Source organism: Lontra canadensis, unplaced genomic scaffold (assembly GCF_010015895.1).
Source record: "Lontra canadensis isolate GAN:19392208 unplaced genomic scaffold, GSC_riverotter_1.0 scaffold3, whole genome shotgun sequence".
In the NCBI taxonomy this organism is placed as follows: domain Eukaryota; kingdom Metazoa; phylum Chordata; class Mammalia; order Carnivora; family Mustelidae; genus Lontra; species Lontra canadensis.
Genome location: NW_022630997.1, coordinates 45,040,300 through 45,063,754, shown reverse-complemented (window position 1 = coordinate 45,063,754; position 23,455 = coordinate 45,040,300). Strand labels below are relative to the sequence as shown.

The following is a 23,455-nucleotide window of genomic DNA, read 5'->3' as shown; positions in this document are numbered from 1 at the left end:
GGGGGCAGCTGGGGACTGGGTCAAGGCGGGAGGGAGCCTCTCGTCCACCCCAATCCGGGTTTGAGCATGTCCTGAGGTAGAGGCTTAAAGATCCTTAAGGGGCGCCTGGTGGTTCAGTCAGTTAAGCACCCAACTCTTGATCTCAGCTCAGGTCATGATCTTGGGGTTATGGGATCAAGCCCTGTGTTGGGCTCTGTGCTCAGCGGGGAGTCTGAGGTCTCTCCCTCTCCCTCTGCCCATTCACACATGCTTTCTCTCTCTCAAATAAACAAATCTTAAAAAAAAAAAAAAAAAAAAAGATCCTTGAGATGTGGGCTGAGCCTTCCTAGATCCCATCCCTGGTAGGGGGAGAGTTCAGGGGTCCCACACACCGTGGGAGCCATCAGGCCTGAAGGTTCATGCACTTGTGTCACAGGGACAGGAAAGGCTTACACACCTACGAGAGGCTGCCCTCCCTGCCTCCCTCCATCCAAACTTTGTGAGTCTGGCTTGAATCTGTCCTGGCCCACTCAAGGCACCCTCTAGAAATGGGTCACAAAATACGAGTTGTGTAATTTCTTAATACATACAAGTTAGATGCTCTGATACCCGCATCTCAAACCGGCAATATATAGTCTAAAGATGAAAGGTAAAATTCACACGAATCACTTGAAGTGTTAATTTCTCCTTACACAGAAGGACCTTCAGCAGCAAATGAAAAGCACCGTGATGCCCTGACAGCGACCTCGGGAAGAAGGGAAATGCTTACGTACCTTTAATGGCAATTCTCTCCTGCTTTTTGAATGAGGATCCTGCATTTTCATTTTGCACTGGGCCCCAGTGATTATGTGTCTGGCTGTGCTCCTCCCTCCTCCCTCAGGTCCTCCAGGATGCAGCTCTGAGCTGTGGGAGATGAGCTGCTCTCAGGTGCCAACGGCCCCTCCCAGGGCTCGGCAGTGAGGGCAGAGCCCCCCGCCCTGCCCCCCGTGCACTCTCTGTACCCACACACCTGAGTACCGGCCACACCCGGGCCCCCGCTCTGCCATGCTGGGGACTCAGGCAGACAGGAACTGTACCTGATTCAAATTTGTCCCCTTCACCCAGCCCTCTGAGGGGCACATTGTGGCCACTCAGCAAATACCAGATGACTAATGGCTCTTCCCACCCCCAACCCTGGGGGCAAACAGATAAAGCTGGGGGCCTAACTGGTCTGCCTCTCATTTTCCCACCTTTGGGGACATCCTGAACCCAAAGCTCCAGCAGCAGAACCACAGCTCACCCCCCACAAACCCAGGGCCCCCCCCCCAGCAGCAAACTTCTTAGATGGCCACGCCTTAAACCAGAAAACACCCTTATCCAGATCACACTTACAAGTTCGCCGTGTTGGAAGGGATGCCGGAGAGCGTCCAGGCCAGTGCCTCCCAGGCCTGCCTTTGCCAGACATTCCGAGCATGCTGCTGCCTCGCGGTCTTTGCGCCTGTAGTCCTCTCTTTCTAGAATGCTCCTGACTGGTGTATTTGCAGTGCTCGTCCTTGTCCAATGTCACTGTATCTATACTAGGGTCCCCTCCCATGGGTTTCTGCCCCCTCCCCTATAGGCTTTCCCTCCACAGTATCCATGGTCATCTAACGCTGACCTGTTGGCACACTGCCTCCCCTGTTACGGCCGGAGCCGCACGATGCTTGGGCTTTACTCTGCTGTGGAAAGGTGCCCACGGCACAGCTCCCAGTCCGCGTGGAGGAATACGTGTTGGAAGAGCGTGCAAATGAATAAATGAATGAATCAGAGTATCACCCTCACAATTTTGCCAAACTTCTGTTCCACGTATACACTTTCTCTTAAAATTGAGTCGGTCTTTTTTATTATGTAAAAATGAGAAAAGTTGTTATTACTTTCCGTAAGAATAATGTTACTCAACATTCAATGGCCACTGAGGCCGGATGAAGACTCTGGGCCCTCAGCGCATCTACACCAGTGGAGGGTGGGAGAGTGGACGGCAGGGGGTTGGCTGCTTCCCAGAGGCTCTCTAAAGCCGCATGCCTAGAAGGGACATTTGTTCTCAGATGAGAATTGGCCCAATTTTCCTGGCTGTTCGGTTCCTGTTGGGTGTGTTTCCCTGAGCCATCATTTTCTGAGAATCTGCCTGCCACGCTCTGTGTGGTCTGGCAGCCGCCACAACCCCAAACCCCCAATTCGAAGACCATCTGCCAGTGCAGGCTGTCACAGGTCCCTCAGGGAGCCTGTCCGGCCCTCACGAGGTAGCTGCTGGTGACAAAGAGGGCAGTCTTGAGGGGGTGCCATGTGCTGAGCTCGGTAGCACGTGCCAGTCAGTGTTCTAGCAGGGAGATGGCAGATGTCAACCGTCCCCAGGTTTGTTTTCATTCCCATAGTCAGGAATGCCAACTCTGGGAAGGCCTTCCCACACCTGGGTGCTGGACCCTCCCCTCCAGGAACGTGCCACATTCCCCCAGCAGCTCTTGCCTGCTAGGTGACACGGATGCGGCTGGGATACAGCCCCACGTAGACAGGGGAGGCCATGCAGTACGCGTGTGACCGTGCCAGGCTCCAGGGTCTGGAACCTGTAGGTTGAGTCAGGCTCTGCCACTTCCTGACTACATGACCTTGGCCTCAATTTCTTCTTCTGTAAGTACTGGACTCTTCTATAGAACTGCTGTGAATTTAAGTGAATTAATACACGAGAAAGGCTCTGAACAGCACCAGGCACACAGTCAGTCCTGTGTAAGTATGTGAGACAGACAGATGTGGCAGATGATGTCAGGTACTGCCAGTGAACACAGAAGTCCAGTTAGGAAGGAGTTATCTGCTAGGTGTGTATTTCTAACTGCCCAAACTTGGAAGAGAATGATCTTTGCCTGAAGCGACAGTGAACACGGAGGACTTTGGGGAGCAGTGGGGAGCTGGGAAGCACGGCCCAGCATCACAGCTGTGAGGGCGGGGAAAGGAATCTCCCCTTTCTTGGTTTTGTTATCCTCAATTTAAAAAAAAAATTTTATTTATTTATTTGATAGAGGGAGACACAGCAAGAGAACACAAGCAGTGGGAGAGGGAGAAGCAGGCTCCCCACTGAGCAAGGAGCCCGAGGAGGGGCTCGATCCCAGGACCCTAGAGTCATGACCTGAGCCAAAGACAGATGCTTAAAGACTAAGCCACCCAGGCGCCAATCCTCAATTTTTGACATGTTCCAAATTGCTATTTAAAAAAGAAAAAGAGAGACTTTCATGAAAGCATTTTGGACCTGAGTCTAATGACAGCCCCAAACTGGCTCAGAACTGGGAGAAGCAGCCACCACTGCAGGCAGCTACTGGGTGCCCAGCACCAGGCCTGACACAGAGAGGGTGCTCTGGAAAGACTTGACAGATAAGGAACGAAAAGATTGCCATAGGCTGACTTGACCACAAATGCCCCAAATTCTTCCCGCTGCTCCCAGCCTGACCCAGGGCTAACCCCAAATCGTGGTGTGTGTGAATGTGAACAACCTGTCTGAAATTTGATAGGAATGAGTGTTGCCTTTTCCCAGAATGGGGTCCAACCAAATGGAGTCAAAACAGAAAGTCACGAGGGCCAAAGGAGCTTAGGAAGAAGAGCCTGCTGTTCAGAGTGGTTCTCAGGCAAACCTTTCTGGAGGCAGGAATGTCTTCTTGGGCTTGTACTTTTTAAATAATCATGCTTGGTGATGGTGCAGTCTTGGCCTTCTGATAACCTAGACCCTCCACAGGTAGGGACTTGACATTTTGTAAAGCTTGGAAGAGTTAAGTCTTTCATGGGTCTGTCATCATTCTCTGCATTCAACTCTGCTTATAAAGTCCTTCACCCACCTTTTTGGAAGCAGCCCACAGTGTTTTTGGAATGAGACAGATCCAGTGTCAGATTTCAGCTGCCCCACTCCCTAGCTATGTGACGTTGAGCAAATCACCAAACCTCTCTGAGTCATTTGGTTCATCTCTAAAAGAGATGATAAAAGTCACCTCTGCCAAGGTGCTAGGAAAATTGAAGTTTTGAAGCACGTGTACAGTGCCTGGCACATAGTAGGTGCTCAATACACACTTAACTCTGTCCTTGCCTAAGGTGTAGGAAAGAGAAAGGACATAAATCATTTTACAGTCCAGAAAACCCAGATCATAGGAGTATGGTGGCCCACTGCCTCCGGGGCCACCAGGAACCGGAGAGAGCAGGGATTTGATAAGGGTCAGGTCTTAACATCTACTGAACCCATAGCACTGTTCGTAGTTCCAGGCCCACCTCAAGAAATGTGTACTGAGCTTTCCAGGCAGAGAGAGCTCCTGTCCACCTGCTCCTCCCACAGCCCGAAGAGGAGGGCCGGTGATTCTACAAAAGCCTCCTGATGACGTTCATTCTAGGAGCGTGAGAGGGAAGAATATATGCAGAGCCCTCGAGTCATAGCTGGGGCAAGAGAGAGACGCAGCGAAAAGCAACTGAACAGCAGGAAAGAGACGGGGCAGGACATGCAGAGCATTTATGAGAGTGCCACCAGTCAGAGGAAAAGCTTGCTAGCTCCCTGGCTCTGGGGGACCCCCCGGGCTGATCCAGGCAGGGCTCCCAGCAGAGGGGCTCGCCTTGCTCTTCTGCCCTGAGCATGTGCCAAGTGGGCTTCTCGAAGACGGGTCTTCAGCCTTCCTCGGACCCCGCCCCTCCTTCCGCTCCACCCAGCCCGGGCCCCATCTTGGTGTCTGGACGCCTCCCCCTTCCTGGAGGATAGGGGGTGCTCATTCCATTTCCCCTTCCCTTGTCTATGAATCTCCAGGAACACGGGGGGCATCTGCACAGAGACCCTGTCTGTGCCATCATGACGCTCAAGGCAAGTCAGGGCCCAGCCCTCGGTCATCACTGAAGGCAGCAGGAAGCCTAGCACTCGGCGGGTCTGATCACTGTTGCAGAAACCAAACGCCATGCCCACTGGAACTACAGCATTTTGTTGTTTTAGCTCCTGAGATTTGGGATTATTGGTTCCCGAGGTGCAGCCAGCCAGTCCCGACTGATAGGGTTTATTGAACTTCAGATGCGTATCCTTGCTTACAAAAGCAGTGCGCGCTCGTTGTAGAAATAAAGACCTCACGAAAACACGGGGCAGAGGAAGATGAAACTCCCATGTATTTCCACCCCTAGAGAGTATCAGAGTTGTTTGTTCTTCATTCTTCCATATTTTTTTAAGTATATACTCACGGATGGATGGATAGATTTAAAAAAAAAAATGCAAAAATGTAGGGGCACCTGCATTGGTTTCGACTCAGGTCCTGAGCCCCATGTCCGCAGGGGGTCTGTTTCCCCTCTACCTCTGCCCTTCCCCCAGCCCCAATCAATCAATCGATCAATCGATGTTTTTTAAAAATGCAATCATAGACTATACACTCTTTTGAGACCAGCCTTTTTCACTCAACAGAGCTTAGGCAGCCTTCCAAGTCATCGCTTACTGCGTCCTCTGGGGATCAGGGCTCTAAAGATTAAGAAAATTGTGGGTAGAGTCAGCCCGGCCCCAGCTTCCCGCCCGGCCCCAGCTTCCCGCCCGGCCCCAGCTTCCCGCCCCGCAGGAAAGGCTGCTCTCTGAAGTCCGGCCTTCTTTAGCGGCAGGCTCGTGAAGAGGAAAGGCTCCAGCAAGGAGGCGGGGCTGGGTCTGCAGGGAAGGTGGCCTCTCTCACAGCTCAGAAGCTTTTCTGAAAAGCGTGAGGCCCCAGGAAAGGCAGATCTTGCACCCTTGGCGGATGGGTCCTTAAAGGCCTTAAGCTCATCAAAGGGGCTGCATTGAAGCTGGGGCCAAAGGGGGGCTTTCCACTGCTGAGCTTCAAAGGGGCCCTGGGGGTGCTCCTGTGAGGCCGAGGTGAATCAGTGAATCGATGAATTGGTGAATCGGGCTCCGGCTGCCTTGGCTAAAAGTGATGCAGCGCTAGGCTGGAGTTGGGGAGGGATTCCTGGAAAGAGCTCTCCTGCTAGACACCAAAAGTTCAGCTCATGGGGTCTAGGGCTGATAACAAAAAGTAATAAGGACATGGGACGCCTGGGTGGCTGCGTCTGCCTTCGGCTCAGGTCATGATCCCACGGTCCTGGGATCGAGTCCCGCATCGGGCTCCCTGTTTGGCGGGGAGCCTGCTTCTCTCTCTGCCTCTGCCCCCTGCTTGTGCTCTCTCTCTCTCTCATGACCTCTCTCTCTTAAAAAAATAAAGTATTTTTTTAAAAAGTAATAAGGACACTAAAAGCTCTTGAACACTGCTGTGTTTCACATGCTTGTTCTCAGGGCTTCCCTGCAATCAATGTGTTCATTTTCTCATAACTTATGAGCCCTAGTTTGCAGAGAGATAAAGTAATGTGTCCCAGGTCAAACCCCAACCTCTCCCCCAGGTATCTGACTTTCCTCCCCCAATTCCCAAAACTGGGATTTGAACCCCAGCCAGACTCCCCAAGAGAAGAGGGCCCCTCGGGCACCTCGTTTTTTCCAGTGCTGCTTCTCTAACCCTGCCCTTCTCAGAGGAGAGACTGAGCAAATCCCTACTTCTGACCTGGATGGAGTCCCTCTCCTCCTGTGTCTGTGGCCTCCCGCTGAGGCCCCCTGAGAAGGTCTCCTATGCCGTGGACAGCAGGGCTGAGAGGACGCCCTGAAAGGCTGTGAACTGCAGACAGGCTGCCTGATAGATAGGATTAGTTAAGCAGCCCCTAGACACTCAGCCTGGCACTTGAACATGAAATGGATACTCTTTGAAAAGTAAAAGCCCTCAATCAATGGCATTCTTTCTGTTAAGGAGGTATAAGACCCACGAGACTTAATTCTTGGATTCTGGAGCCTTTGCTGGAAACAAAATTGAAAGCAAACATTAAAGCAGGAATCGAAAGGGAAAATTAAAGAAAAGGTGGGTGTGGCTGGGACACATGACTTATGGGAAAGTCACCGAGACACAGTGCCACCGGAACAGCCCACACTCCCTCACTTGACCCCCACTCACTGGGCACCTGCCATGGGGTTAACTGCTGCATGACCATGGGGAGGGTGCGGGGAACACTAGTGTCTCCCCTTAACAAGCTTATACACATGTGCGGGGCGGGGGGACAAAAATAAATAAGTAAGATTATTTCAGAAGGCACTTAAGATCCGAGTGAAGAATGAGAAGAAAAGAGCCCAGGGGAAAGCTATCAGAAATCACACCCAAAGTAGGGAAGACCTGACGCATCCAAGGAACAGAAAAGGGGGGCAGTGTGTCGGGAGAGGGGAGCAAAAGAAGAACAGTGTTGGCGGGGCTGGAACCAGGTTAGACAAGACCCCAGAGACGTGTGAAAGATAGTGGGTTTACTCTCTGTCAGATAGGAAGCCAAGGGAAGCATTTCGAGAGTAAGTCTGCATGTTTTGTGTTGATTTTGTATCCCTGGGAACTTGCTGAACTCGTTGATGGGTTCTAGGAGGGTTTTTTTTGTTTTGATTTAGTTTTTTCATTGGAGTTTTCTATGCAGACAATCATGTCATGTGCAAATAGTGGCAATTTTTAAAAAAAAGAGTTTATTTACTTGAGAGAGAGAGAGAGAATGCCCACAAGCAGGGGAAAGGGGCAGAGGCAGAAGGAGAAGCAGGCTTCTCGCAGACAGGGAGCCTGATGCAGGGCTCGACCCCAGGACCCTGAGATCATGACCTGAGCTGACACTTCACCAACTGAGCCACCCAGGTGCCCCAAAGAGGGGCAGTTTTATTTCGTAATTTCCAATCTATGCCTTTCTTTATCTTGTCTTGGTATAGTAGTTAAAACTTTCAGGATGGGGGCAGACATCCTGGCCTCGTCCTCAGATTTACAGGGAAAACATTTCAGCATTAAGTCTGATGTTAGCTATAGGATTTTTACAGATGTGCTTCACCAATTTAAGGCACTTCCCCTGTACTCCTAGTCGGTCAAATGCTTTATCTTTGTCAACAAATAGGATCACATGATTCTTTTTCTTTAGCCTTTGATGTGATAGAAAACACTGATTTTTCAAAAGCTTTTCAAATGACACATCTGGAAAATGAATAAATCCCACTTGCACATCTGGAAAAATGAATAAATCCCACTTGGCTGTGGCATGTAATTCTTTTTATACTTTGCTGTATTTGATCACTAATGTGTTGCTGAAAATTACTGTGTCTTAGTTCATGAAAGACACCAGCTGATAGTTTTCTTTGAAGACCGTCTTTATCTAAATTCGAAATCAAAGCTCCACGGGCTTCATAGCATGGGCTGGAAAGAATGCCCTTCCTTTCTCTTTTCTGGAAGAGGCTATGTAAAATTGATGCTAGTTCTTGTTTAAACATCTCCTAGAATTCTCCAGTGAAATCAACTGGGCCTAGAGAGTGTATTTTTTTTGCTTTTTTTTTTTTTAATTTACATTCAATTAGCCAACACATTAATTTCAGATGCAGTGTTCAGTAATTCATCAGTTGCAGATCACCCCCGGTTGGGCTAGGGAATTTACGCAGAGTTTACAAATGCCACATTGTTCGCAGTGGACTTGGTGAGTTTTGAGCAGGAACCAAACCAAGGAGCAGCAGCTCCCAGGCCCCCATTAAAAGGGGAGGGAGGGCAAAGCACACAGGTTCCTTGGAATCCACCACACCCATCGAAGTTCTAGCCCTGTCCAACCCCGGGACGTTATGTCGTCCTACCCTGGATGTCTGAGGTTTTCTCTGATGTGTCCACGTCAGAGGAAGAACAAAAGTGTGGCGAGACCCCAGCTACCCGGTGCGCTGGTGCGCTAAGCTTCCAGAAACCCACCGCAGCAGCCACGGGGACCCTGCTGCTTACCCCGGGGACCACGACACACTTCTACATTGTTGAGTCACAACGGTGCACCGGCCTGGCCAGTCTCTCTTGTGGACACAGAGGGCTGAGGTCCTCTGGCCCCAGGGGGCTGTGTGAGTGGGGGCACCGTGTGTTTCTTTCTGCTCTCTCTTATGCCAGGGCTCAGAGTCCAACAACCTGGGCTCCCAGCATGGAGGGGGACTCTGGGAGGAAACCTATTCCGTCCGGCTCCCAACACTGTCCGCGGCCTAGGAGCAGCCCGTCATGACATTCCCTTATTTATCATCCCTGCTGAAGTGTGCTTTCTGGTGTCTGCTTAATGGACCTCTCCTCCCCCAAGTTGTTCTTATTACTTCCGCATCCTCTTCATCTTGGACAACCGCCAGGTCTGACTCCGAGGCCTTGGACTGACCCCAGGGGACGGAGGAAGCCTGCTGATTCCATGAAAGGGCAGACGAAGCCGGCCTGCAGTAATTAGGCAGCTGGGCAGCGAGGGACTGTGCCGGCCCCAGAAATACCTGCCCGCTGAGGATCCATCAGCACCTTGGCCGTGATCCTGCATCAATGAGCAATCATGTTCCTGCCTACAAGGGCCCCCTGCGGGGCGGTGGGCTGGTGGGGAGAGGCAGTCGGTGTCCTTTCATTGGCCCACGCTTGGCACACAGACAGCTCCTGGCCACAGCGAACAGAGGGGCCAAGAGACAAGTCAGGTTTCTAAAAGCCACATCTGCATGGACGGACAAAAGGAAGGGGAGGGAAACCGGGTCTGGAACTCACAAAAGTCAAGTTGCTAACCATCTGCCTCAGGAAAAGAGTAAGGGGAGTCTCGTTGTACCAACAGGGGCCACCTGCTAAAATATACTGCTAAGTGAAAAAGACAAGGAGCAAAACAATAAGATCCACAAAGGGATTCTGGCTGTGGGCCCGCAGTCCAACCCTCCTTCCTCGCTGTGAGGCCGGGGGCAAGTTCCTGATCCCGTCCCTGCCTCAGCTTCCTCATCAGAAACAAAGCGATGACCAAGGTAGAGATTTAAATGACTTCATACTTGCAAAGTGCTTTTCCCAGTGCCTGCCCATGGCAATACACTGTAAATGTGACCAACATTTAAATACATTTATGTTCACACTGGCACGGATTATCTCTAGAACTGGTAAAGTAAGTGGCCTATGGGTGGAGGAAATGGGTATCTGGGGATGGGAATAAGAAGGAGACTTATTCTCCCCTTGGAATACTGTACTGTGTGTGTCCACTGCCCATTCAAAACAAAACAGGAACCGCAAAGGAAGCCTTACAGTCTTACAGAGACTAGAGAAACGGATGGGGAGTGGAGTGCTCAGAGCAGTTCAATCATTTGCCCAAGGTCACACAGCTGGGAAATGCCAGGGTGAGGTTTTTGGACCCCAGTGGTAAACCAGTTCCTCCAGGGTCCTAGCACAGTGGCTGGCAAAGTGCGGCCGCAGACAGCTGAGCAAATAAGGAATGGCAGAAGCGCCATCCATCAGAGGGCCGGCTGAGACATCCTGAAAGCCACCCACAGATGGCTCGGTGGTATCTCTAGTCCTTCAGGCCTTTTGGACTGAGACTTTGCAGTAACTCCCATCAAGAAGTAGAGCCTAGTTCCCACCTCTTGAACCTGGGTTGGCCCCGTGACCGCTCTGACCCATGGAACGCAGCAGACGTGACTTCGGGGCCATCAAGCTGGGGACTACCCACACTTCCTTCCCTGGGGAGTCCAGCCACTGTGCCGTGAGGAAGTCCAAGCAGATCCAAGCCCACAGGGATCGAGGACCTGGAGGCTGAGGGACCTCCCTGCCCGGACAGGTGACCTCAGTCTATACTATCAAGCAGAACCGCCAGCAGAGATGAGTCCGCCCACAGAGCTGGAGGGAATAGCACACTGTTGTTTGAGACCAATTAACCTTAGGGTGCTTTGACACACAGTAATAGAGCAAAGAAACAGGTCTTCTGTTGCCAAGAATCCTCCTGGAGCAATGCACGCTTGCCTAGACCTTCCAAGGACAGCTGGTCCCATCCCGCCGCATCCTAACTCGGGGCTACACTGGAGAGCAAAGCAGGTGTTCTGCTCTGCCCCACTGTGACAGTTCAACCTGCTACTGGGGGTCTGAGCAAGACCCACAGAGGAGTTTTGAGCTCCAGCTGCCTTTAGCCCGTGTGCCCTAGGAGGGATCAAACGCTGGGAGGCACCGAGGGAAACATGCCGCAGAGAAGGGGCCATGGTGGGTCTTTGGAGAAGGTTTCTCCTTCGGGGCACAGTCCTGTGGGAGTCGAGTGGGAGAACAGGAAAAGCAAGCAGAGTGGGGTCACTGAGGCAGGAGCCCCCTGCCACTCTGTTTTAACGAATGACTACAAACTAGGCAGTGTAAAACAAGACACGCTTCTCTTCTTACAGCTCTGCAGCTCAGAAGACCACGGTCCATCTCAGACAACTAAAAGCACGTTATAGAGCTATGTACGGTCTGGAGTTTCTAGAGGAGAGTCCGTGCCTTGACCTTCCTGGCTTCTAGGCCCTTGTGGCCATACCGCTCCAGTCTCTGCTTCTACCGTCCTGTCTCAGGCCCCCTGCCTCCTCGTGAAGACCCCCGGGAGGACATCCACACCCCTCCCACTTAACCTGGGATCTCCAAGTCCAGGTCCTCAGCTTAGTCCCATCCGCAAAGCCTCTTTTGCTACATAAGATAACAGAGTCACAGGTGGTGAGAACTAGGACGTGGACATCTGTGGGGAGGGTCATTACTCCGCCAACCAGGTGGTGGGAAGTCGCTCATTCACCGCTCAGCGGGTCATTTTGAACACCGGCTACTATGGGCCAGGTCCTGTGGTGGAAGGTGCTGGAGCTGCAGCGCCTCCCCGCGCCCCCCACCCCTGGCCCAGGGGTGTGCACAGATGAACTCAGCCAATCTACACAGGAGCCCTATGACGTAAAGCCTTTACCGTCACCATTCCATGATACTAAGGGGGAAACTGAGGCACAGTGCCATTCAACAACCTGCCCAGGCTTAGAGAGCTAATAAGTGGCAAAGAGCCTTAGGGCCCCAACCAGGAACAGATGGCACCCTCCAATTAGGACAATCATGAAGGCTTTATTTGCAAGGAGCTGTTTACAAAGGCATAGGGAGCTGTAGGGGAATGTCAAGGGATCATGCAGGAACCCCGGGTGCGGAGCAGGGAGCTGTCGCCACCCACAGCAACCCTGGGATGAGACAGTCATGTGGAGGCTGCCTCGAGGGAAGTGACCTCGGGATGAGGTGGGCCTCATGGGAGGTATTCACTGAGCTGCTTCTCTCTCACCCCCTGATCTCCTGCAGGGCTCCCCAGCGGCCGCCTCCAACCACAGCCACAGGGGAAGAGAGAGTAGGATCAGAGGGAAACAGAAGACAGCAAGCCCCAGAACTGGGTGTCCATGCTTTGAACACCAAACAGCCCAGCCCCTCGTCTTGGTGCCCCCCCCCCAACAGTTCCTATGTTGAAGCCCTAGCCCCCTGTACCTCACAGTGTGACTGTGTTGGGAGGTGAGATCTTTTCTGAAGAAACCCAACCTTCTGACTCCTCAATGTCTGATTCCCAGATGCCAGGACTGCGGGCAATGAATGTCTGTTGGTGGAGGCCTGGGCAGCGGTGCTCTGTTCTGGCGGCCCCAGCGACCCGATACTCGCACACGAGGCAGCCCTGACTTCCGCCTCCTTGGCCCACCCACCACACTTGCAGTGAATGCCTGTCGTGCCACCCCTCGGGGCTTAGGTGGCGGTCTGCTTCCACACCTGCCTCCACTGAGAGACTGGGGACTCCTCAAGGACCACGTCTAGGTCTTTATCATCCTGTCCACCCCAGATGGCTGGTGCTAGGAGGGTTAACTGAGATGACACAAGTCAATCCCTCTGCGAGAAGCTTTGAGGGCTATTTCCCCCGCAAATCTGGACCCTCGGGTTACTATTCACGTGTCTGTGCCCACAGCCGGGCCACAACAGGTGCTCCTGAGGACCGGCTGCACAGAGCTGAGAGGCCGGCTGTGAGCAACTGAACAGACACACTGACAGCAGCCAGGTCGCTTATGAAGACAGCACGCCGACCCCCACCCTGCAGCCCCCCACCCAGGGAACCAATCCAGCCTCTGTGGGAACCAGCCCCGGCTGCCAGTCTGCTCTCACTCACACTCACGGGGACTCAGATGGCGGTCTCTCCAGGAAGCCAGATATGACTCCCATAACAATCAGTCCCCAAAATGGCCAGGACTTGATTACCAACAGACAGTCTCCCTAATTCTTGCTCCAATATCCAACTTCGGGTCAACTGGAGAAAGGCAAAAATGTACCCAAACCAATCCCATGGGATGCTCACTGCGAGCTGGCCTGCCTCCAGCTCCCCTCTCCCCTGCAAGCGGGGCACAGCCTGCCCTTTTATCCTCTTCCCTTTTATCCCACTCCTCTGCCTGCCTTTGAGTCTCTGCCAGATGCCGGTGACAGCTGCTGGCCCCCCACCCCCCACCACTGCACCAGAGCCAGTTCTGAATAAACAGCCTCTGCTGCTCATCTGGGTGGCTTTTGTGGGTTTCCACAGGTGTGCAGGCCCTGGGCACAGTCATAAGAAGAGCGGAATGGCCCAGATTCGGAGGAAGTGAGGAGACGGGCACGCGGGAGAACAGGGAACAGAGGAGCCAGAGTCAGACAATGAGACACGCTCCATAGGGCGTGCCTGCCCTTTGCACGGATTCCATTGGTGCCGCGGGCTTTCTTGGGTTTTGCTTTCTTCTTCTAGAACATGGGTGAAGGGCATCAAGGTGATGGAGTCATTTAAAGATGACCCAACTCTGAGGGGGCTATGAGCCTGGCAGAAGCCAGTCCCCAGGGTGCCCACCGGAGACAATGTGGCAGGTGGAGAGGAGACAGACGGCTTTCTCCTCAGCACCAAGGCAGTCTGCCTCCTCTGTCAAGAACCAAGAAGAGGAAGCTGGCAAGCCAGTAAAGCCTTATTCAAGCTTCCCCTTCATACATAAAAGGGAAGCATTTTTCGATTTGAAAGAGAAACCACAAATCCTGGGTGGGGCCCAGGGCCATCACTTGGGGAGCCAGGTGCGGCTCTCAGCTCCAGCCCCTCCCTGCCCCTGGTCACCAGCCTGCCATCGGCTGCTGCCACCGCCACCGCCACCTCTGTGAGGTCCAATGACTGTGCACAGCACAACTTTCCCTTTGTGATTGGGGCGGCATGGGGGAGGGCTGCCAGCCACATGGAGGGAGTGCAAACCGCATCCTTGAACGGACGTCTGACCGGAAGGGTATTATGAGAAACGCTTCTGTAGCGAAGGCACAAAGGTGCGGGGCTCCAGGTGCGTTTCTCTGGCATGTGTCACCGTGCCCCCTAGAGAGGGCCTACTTATTCATCCCCCAAGGCGCTGCCAAATGTGAAGTCCTTTGAAAGCCCTTGCTTCCATGCCCACCTGCCGCCCACGCCACTCACAGGGAGGATGACGACGTTTCCTTCCCAGCGGCCTCAGCACGCCGTGCACACCAGTGCACAGGACGACCCTGGGCTCCTTAAGGGACACCCTGGCCTACCAGTCTCTTCCCCAGCCTCCAGACACACACCTGGAACACGGCAGGGACCCAAGGGAAAGCGGAATGAAGGGAAACACAAGCGAACTCGGGCGTTAGCTGGCTGGCCTTCCTCGAGGTCCCTGCCAAGCCCCGCTGTGCAGTTTTGATCCTTCTACTCTCCTCTGGGAAGCAAACATCTCTAGGGGACCCGTGGGCTACCGCAGGAGGGCCCGGAAAGACAGCCCTAGCCTGCACGTGGAGCACGTGGGTGTGTGGCTCTGAGATTCCTAACAAGCCTCCTCTCCCTGACTTTCCTTTCCCAGGCACCAAAGGACGTGGCAGAGACGGCTCTAATTATGGGAGAGTCTTCCAACTTACAGCCCACAGGCTGGATCCACCATGCAGGAATTTTATCAGCTTCCAGACTATATAAAAATTGGTACAGCCCCCATTAAGCCCCTCTCTCTAGCTTCTACTGAATAAAACAGAACATTCTCGTGGCGTATCTGGCTGAAGCTGAGTGGGGCGTGTTTTAGTTTGTCACAGTCCCCCCGCACCCGCCACCCAAGCTCAAGTCCTGATGCTCATCGCTCACACGCTAGTCTCTTAGGTATTTGCATGTATAACCCGAGCCATGGCCTCAGTCTTGGCATTTCAGAATGACTGGATCAGGTTTTAAAACATGCTCACAAGGCCCAGGCCCATACTCAGACATTCTGGCTCAACTGGCCGTGGGGTAGAGCTAAGGCGTCTATGTTTGTAGAAAAGTGCCCCAGATGATTCTAATTTCTGCCAGGCCCAAGCACGGTGGTCCACAGGGCCTGCAGGCTGTGAGGGCCCCTCTTGCCCATGCAGAGAAGCAGCCAAGAGAAAAGGGCAGAAGACGGGGAAAGTTAGTCTGGTTCAAAGTGCCCAGGGTGCCTCCAGGGAGCCAAGTGCTGCCCTAGGATCCGCCACCCCCCAGGGGTTTAGGCCCCAAAGCAGCGAGCCCTGTGAGCGTCACTCAGAAATGACAACACACACCAATCCCTCCCCACTGGGCCGCGTGTGTGCAGCTAGCCAGTGGCCTTTCCAGGCCCTGCCTGTAGACCATTCCTGAGCCTTATACAACTTGCTTCTCGTCCCAGGGCTGCGTTTGCCAAGTCATGCCTCCCTCTCCCCTCGGGGCTCTGCCTGATGCCCTCACCTCCCCTAGGAGGCCTGAAATCAGCCGTGTGAGGTATGCCTGTGCGCGGCCTCCTGCTGCATCAGCATGTGACTTACTGGTTTCTCGAAACAGGCCCTGATCTGTCTCATGCCTCTACGAGACAGAATTCCAGAAGGCAGGAGGCGCCTCTCCTCTGCTCCCTGGGCCCTTCCCAGTTTTCCCACCCATGGCTCACCGAGCGGCAGGGGAATCTCGTGGAAAGGTAGAGGGGCTGCTCTGTGGGGAAGAGCGGAGCAAGCACTGCAGCGGCCACCATACCTGGCTCGCCCAGCCAGAGGAGCTGTTTCAAGAGAATCCATGATGTCACCTGCCGGCCGCAAGGCGTGCAGGAAACCAGGACTAGGGTGGCAGGGTACAAAGGGGACTGGTTCAAGCCTACTGAGAAATAACTACTTACGGGCGTCAGGGCCCCACACCGTCCTCTGGTCTGCTCTGAACAAGACAGTCACTCCGGGACCCCACACCCTTGACCATCGGTCGATCTGATTCACAGCCAGCTAGACGGAGGAGCGATGCTTACAGTCCTTACAATCCCAGGCCATAGGGATGACATGGTTCCAGCCTCGAAGCCTCTCCCGGGAATGATTTCCAGAGTCTAGCTGACCGGACCCTGGCCCGAGTGGACACTGTCCACACAGAGCTGGCACCTGAAGGCCAAGGGCTGGCCACGCCCTCCCAGCGGGGCCGAGCAGGGCCTACCTCGGAGCTGACAGAACGTGGTCATGAACTTGCTGGTGAGGGACTTGAGCTCATTGTTGGCCAGCGTGATGAGGTGGATCTGGTCGGTGACATTCCGCAGGACCTTGTAGATGCCAATGGGGAAGGAAACCAGCTTGCACTCGGCCAGATCTGCAGCCAGAGAGCAGAGACAGAGCAGAGTCAGCCCTGGCTGCTCGGGGACTCGCCCCACACCGCGAGGCCCCCAACCCCGCCTCTGGTCCCCACCTCCTTTCTCTCTCGCCCATCTCCCCTGTGCCAGGCTCGAAATTCTGCCCTCCCTCTCCCAAGAGCCCTCATCACCATGGGTCATAGCCCTCTCTCTCTGGCACCTGGAACCGTGGGTTTGGAACCATCGACCAAGCAGAGTTGACAGGAAAGTTAAAATGAAAAAGACTCAACGTGCTAACAAAATGCCTGGCAGGTGCGCAGTGGGGGTGGGGATGCCGTTTCTCTCCACCTCCTCCACTTTACCCTCCCCATCCCACTCTACCCAAATCCTCTCGATGCTTCAAGGCCAGCTCCCATCCCACCCCTTTGGAAATCTTCCTGAACCATCCCCATTACTGGGATCACCCTCCTCCAACCCATGAACCCCAGGAGCACTAATCAACTCGTCTGGGAGCAGGGCCTGGGAGCTGAAGTACAGCAGGAGTGGCCGTGCCCGCTCAGGACCACGGACACTCACGGTGGTGTCCTTGAGCCCCTGTGAGTCTGCCGTCGCCAGAGACCTCATGGTGAGGCCGCCGTCTCCACACTACTTTGTAACAGTCACCTTGGAAAACAGGCAGCTCACACAGACTGTGTGGTCTGCCCTTCCTCCCAGCCCTGAGCCTCTGAAGGCCAACCTGAGCCAGAGGCAGCTGGGCGGGCCCCGTGGAGCATAGTCCGGCCGTTTCCCAAATGGGTAAGCCCGGTGTTACCCCGTGACCCAGCAAGTCCACTCGAGGGGTCCACCGGAGAGAACTGAAAACACTGCATACGGGGGCGTTACTCCCAACAGCCCCCATATGCAAACCACCGCCTGTCCATCCGCAGAATGATTGGCTAAGCAAAATGTGGTGTCATCCATCAAAAAGAATATCGTTTGGCCAGAAAAAGAAGCAAAGTACCCATACGAGCCAGAGTGTGGATAACCCTTGACAACCGGAGGCTCAGCGGCAAGAGCCAGTCAGAAAACGATCACAGATTTTATGAGGCCATTGACATGAAATGTCCAAAGCGGGCGGATGTCTAGACATGGAAGGTAGGGCAGTGGCTGCCTAGGGCTGGAGGGCCTGGGGGTCAGCAGCTGGGGGTGGGGGCTCTAACACTGGATGCTGATGACAGTTGCACAGCTCCGGGAATGTGCCTGAACCGCTGAACTGTTTGAGTACATATGCCAGCAGGGACGCACTAATGGCATGGAAGCTCAGAAATCAGGTTCTCCAGCTGCACACTACGTCACTTAAAGTCCCCAAGCCTCAATTTCCTCATCTGCAGAACAGCCGTGCTAATACCATCGACCAAGCAGAGTTGACAGGAAAGTTAAATATGAAAAAGACAACGTGCTAACAAAATACCTGGCAGGTGTGCAGTGGGGGTGGTGATGCTGTTTCTATCCACCTCCTCCACTTTACCCTCTCCTTCCCACTCTACCCAAATCCTCTCTATGCTTCAAGGCCAGCTCCCATCCCACCTCTTTGGAAATCTTCCTGAACCATCCCCATTACTGGGATCACCCTCCTCTAACCCATGAACCTCAGGAGCACTAACCAACTCAGACAGCACTGTCTGGTCTCTCTGCAAACTTGTCTTGGCCCCAAAGAGGCTGGACTCCCCTGGGCCCCTAAGCCTTTAAAGATTGCTCCAAAATAAATATGCAAAATTTAGTTAATATTCCTACATGCCAGTAATGATATGTAGTTTTTATAGATCCCATTCTGAACAGCAACAGTATGGAAAGTCTGTCAAAATATTCATAATTGGGGGGGGAGGCGCCTGGGTGGCTCAGTGGGTTAAGCCTCTGCCTTCAGCTCAGGTCATGATCTTGGGGTCCTGGGATTAAGCCTCACATGGGGCTCTCTGCTCAGCAGGGGGCCTGCTTCCCCCTTCCCCTCTGCCTGCCTCTCTGCCTACTTGTGATCTCTCTCTCTGTCAGATAAATGGATAGAATCTTTAAAAAAAAATAGTCATAATTGAAGCCCTTCTCCCTCAACCACCCACAGAATTTCTACCCTTGCTCTAGGAGCAGCTCAAATGTCACCTCCTCTAAAAACCTTTTCTGGCTGCTCTAGGCAGTTAGTGGCTCCAGGCTTGGAGTCTCAAAGCAGGAATGAGACCTCTTCATCTTGTGCCATGGTAACCGTGTCTGCTTTCCCACTGGACTGGGAAGACCTCCAGCGCACAGGGCCGGCAGTGTCCCAGCATGCTCGGAGGGTAAAGTAGGGGGACTGGCAACCTCACAGAGCTGGGCTGGGAAAAGAAAGGGGACAGATGGGGCAAGGGCAGAAGTCCAGACAACTGAGAATCCACAGGTGTCTTCTATAGGGCATGCTATTAAGAAGTGTCCTGGGGCACCTGGGTGGCTCGGTTGGTTAAGCATCTGGCTCTTGATTTCGGCCCAGGTCATGGTCTTGGGGTCGTGGGGCTCTGAGCTCAGTGGGGAGTCTGCTTGAGTGACTCTAGCCCTGCCACTGTCCAATGTGAGGCACTGGCTCTTACATCAGCCAGTGGGGCTGGCAGAAGAGGGTTTGAGGTCCTGCTAGAGAGGAACGAATCCCCCGGATTAATACAAATACCCGGGAACTCAGGCTTTCGGTAGAGGGAGATCAAGGGCTGGAAATAGACTAGCGCTGTAGGCTCAAAGTTTGGAGCAGGCTAGGGATTCTAGAAAGAACAAACACATCCAAACAATTAGTCTCCTAGTACTTTGTGCCAGATGTGCAATGGGCTAGGGCTAGAAAAGAATCTTTGTTGTGGTTGTAAATCATAACAGCCCCTTTGGGTAAAAGCGACAGATCTCATTCAAGCTAGAGGCAACATCAAGGAAAATGTCAGAAGCTTTCTCTTGAAAGCAAAGAGCAAAATAAAGGATCCCTTCCATCACCAGTATCTCTGAATATGATCTTGGAAGTTTTGGCAAAAGAAACAAAAGACACAAACACTGGAAACAGACAGAATGATTATCATGCACATATGAAATGACTGCATAACCTCAAAAAACCAAAGCACTCATCTGACAAACTACACAAATTTAAAAGGTCTCAGCAAAGTGGCTAATCAAAATACATATGCAAAATTCAGTAGTAGTCCCACATGTCAGCAATAAAATATAATTTTTAAAGAGCCTACTTCAAACAGCAATAATAATATGAAATATACAGAGATAACCAGAATGGGAACTGTATCTAACCAATATTAAGGAGAAAAGTGCACAAAGATGTCTTTGGAACTAGAGGGTATTACGCTAAGTGAAATAAGTCAATCACAGACAAATACCATAGGATCTCACTCATATGTGGAATTTAAGAAACAAAACAGATGAACATAGTGGAAGGGAAGGAAAAGTAAAAGAAGGTAAAATCAGAGAGGGAGACAAACCACAGAAGACTCACTTATAGGGACCAAACTGAGGGTGGCCGGAGGGAAGGTGCCTGCAGGGGATGGGTTAAACGGATGATGGGTATTAATGAGGGCATGTGATGGAATGAGCACTGGGTATTACATGCAACTGATGAAACACTAACTTTTACTCCTGAAACGAATAATACACTCTATGTCAACTCAATTGAATTTAAATAAATTTTAAAAAAGTTAAGAAATGCTAAAAAGAATAGACTTGTATGTGAACATACAGAACATGTTCGCTAGTGACAAAAGATTGAAATGATAGTGATTTGTTTCAGAAATCACTTTATAGGGGCACCTGGGTGGCTCAGTGAGTTAAAGCCTCTGCCTTCGGCTCAGGTCATGATCTCAGGGTCCTGGGATCGAACCCTGCATCGGGCTCTCTGCTCAGCAGGGAGCCTGCTTCTCCCTCTCTCTCTGCCTGCCTCTCTGCCTACTTGTGATCTCTGTCCGTCAAATAAATAAATAAAATCATTAAAAAAAAAAGAAATCACTTTATAGATTGTTTAATGTAATTCCTACTGAAAATCCACAAAGTTTTTTATTTTTTTAACTTTAAAACCCAAAACCAGTTTTTGAAATTCTTTTAAATTTCAGCTAGGGAATTAAGCAAGCAAGGCTCCCTAAGAGAGGAGAAGATAAGGGGATGACCAATATTTTAAGACTACAATAACTACAACAGAGGGCAACAGGAAAAATAGATTATAGAAAGAAAATAGTTTGGAAAATGTAGCCTATAAAAAACATGTCACAATTTAATAAACACTAAAGGAGACCTCATAAGTAAATTGGGGAAGGGAAGGATTAATAACTGATATCACAATAGCCAATTAACAATTCTGGGAAAACAAAAGAGACTCTCAATTAACCTAAGAATCAAAGCAAACTTAGGACGCCTGGGTGGCTCAGTCAGTTAGGGGTCAGACTCTTGATTTCAGTTCAGGTCATGATCTCAGAGTTGTGAAATCAAGTCCCACATCATGGAGCCTGCTTAAGATTCTCTCTCTCCTTCTCCCTCTGACCTCCCCCTCTTCCCTATTTAAAAAAAAAAAAAAAAGAATCAAAGTAAATTCTAGAGAGAATTACACTTGAAATATTTTTTGAAGTCAAACAAAAAATCACAAGTGAACAGAATTTAATATTTATATAACATCCTAAGTGAAGATGACTAGAAAGTCACTAGGAGCAGTAACAGAATCACAACGAACAGATCAACAGACCTACTGCATAAACCACACAGCACACCTGGATGTTTAAAAAAAAATAAGGCAACAGATTTAGAAAAGGATTTACAGATAGGATAAAGAGCTATGTTCAGGGGTGCCTGGCTCGCTCAGTTGGTCGAGCATACAACTCTTGATAGAAGGATTGTGAGTTTAAGTCCCTGTTGGGTATAGAGATTACTTAAATAAATAAACTTTTAAAAAAAGTTATCTTTGGGGCACCTGGGTTGCTCAGTTGGATAAGTGTCTGACTCCTGGTTTTGGCTCAGGTCATGATCTCAGGAGTATGAGATCGAGCCCTACGTTGGGCTCCACGCTTGAGAGTTTCTCTCCCCCTCTCTCTGCCTCTCCAGCTCACGTGCTCTCTCATAAATAAATAAATTTTTTTTTAAAAAAAGTTATCTTTATTATTTAAAGTTCTCAACATAATTCAATTTTAAAAAATGAAGACTATCAGGGAGAGATAAGAAAAGAACATACGGTGTTTGCAAGCGGAAAAATATAATTAGTAAACAAATAAACATATGGTTCCTGATGTATTGTCAAACTGCTTTCCAGAGTATTTATGCCAATTAACATACATCCTGTCCAATAAGTAAAAGGATCATTAAAAAAAATCTTTGCTAATACGATCAGGGGAAATGGCATCCCTTGCTTTTAATCAGCAAGTCTTTCAATAATGAGATGGATTATCATTCATGGGTAATTACCCATTTTTATTTCCCCTGTGGCAGATCCTGTTCACATCTCTTGCCTTTTTTCTATCTGGAATTCAGGCATTTCTCCCCACCCTCTCCAATGTTGGTAGACTTTCTTAAGTAGTATTGTCGACCTACGTTTGTCCATTGTTTTTCTTGTTTAATAATTCAAGTTATAGCATTTTTAAAAACAGAATAAAAAAATTATATGCACTCTATAACACTTGTAAAACTAAGTAAAAAAGTACATATACCTGGAAAAGAGGCAAATAACCACGATGTTAACCAGTTATTACAAAGGATTGGAGCAACTGGTGATTACTTATAGTCCCGATGTTTCTTTTACATAAAACAGGCAAAGTACCACCCTCTGTTTCAATAAAAATATTTCTCAAGCATATATACTGATATTTTACTTTTAAAATAGAAAAGTTAATTTATCATAAAAACTGCTTTTATTGGAAAAAATAACCTGGCAAACTCAAGTATAAACTGAGGACAGCCAGCTCCTCTTCAATAAGAGAAACAAGAAAGACCCAGAAAAGAAAGAAACTCTCTTGTTATTGGAGCAAAGCAAAAGCTAGGAGATGGAACTTTCAGGACTCAGGCACCAAGAATCAATTGCACGGTACAATTATACAGTCAATTGTACAATCAATTGCACAATTGGGAGAGAAAGTGCTTGCGATGGAGGCAGAAGAGATGCAAAGCCATAAGGCCATCTGAGTTATTTCCAAGGGTCATCAAAGCAGCTGTCTTCCCTGAGACAGCAGCCCAAGAATGCCCAGCCCACAACCTCCTTCCTGCCACCTGGGCCACCCACGCAGCATCCTGACCACACACACTCCCCTTCTCCAGTCTCTAATTGAAGCAGCCCGGGTTTCGGCACCCTCATCTGGTCGACTGACCTACATCACAGACGCATGTGCCACCGCCCACCCCCGCCGCCATCTGAAGGTCCTGAGAGCCTAGAACGTATTCACGCCTGCTGCTCTCCTTTCTTCTCTGTAACAGCCCTACTGTGTGCCAGGCACTGCTCCCCACTTTGCCTAGAGATTTCCCTAGGATTTTTTTGTTGTTGTTCTTAGGGATGCCATCTGTTCCATCCACGTTTTGACCCCAGAACAACCTCCCAGAGGCTGGCGTGCATGTGGGAGGGGTACAGCACCCCAACGATGGCAAAGGGCTCTGCTGGAATGTGACACAAATGCACCCCATCCAGGCCACATCACCAGCCACTAACACTGCATAGGGACTCCAATCCCTGCTGAGAGGACAGGTCCATGTCTCAGGAACAGTTCTCCACGATTCCCGGGACAAGAATATGGAGACCCAGGCACCCAGATATGCAGGAACAGGTCTCAGCCCTGCCCCGTCTTCTTCCCACTTGTGCACAAGGAGCAATATAGCTCATGTTTATTCCTTCGGGGACGGGGATAATAATAACCATAAATAGTACCACTTATTATTTCACATGTCCTAGGTTGTAAGAATTTTCCCTGCTGTACACATGATGAAACTGCAAGGGAGTGACTTGCCCAAAGTCATACAGCTAAAAGCAGAGGAGGAAGATTGAGATGGTGAAGATGTGAAGGAAGCCATGGGTCCTAACCATTCTACGATCCTACCCCCTTGAGTTAAGAAGGACCTAGGTGCCTGTCTTGGGGCCGAGCCAGAGAAATG

The 23,455-nt window shown here is 51.0% G+C and overlaps 1 protein-coding gene across 1 annotated transcript in view; it reads right to left on the bottom strand.

Annotated features, from left to right (window-relative positions):
• LRRC20 (leucine rich repeat containing 20) overlaps positions 1-23,455 on the bottom strand; it is a 65,158-nt gene that overhangs the window by 7,486 nt on the left and 34,217 nt on the right. Inside the window, exon 3 of the mRNA XM_032841248.1 lies at positions 16,225-16,374. Coding sequence (XP_032697139.1) covers positions 16,225-16,374 — 150 coding nt within the window. The remainder of the gene's footprint in view (positions 1-16,224; positions 16,375-23,455) is intronic.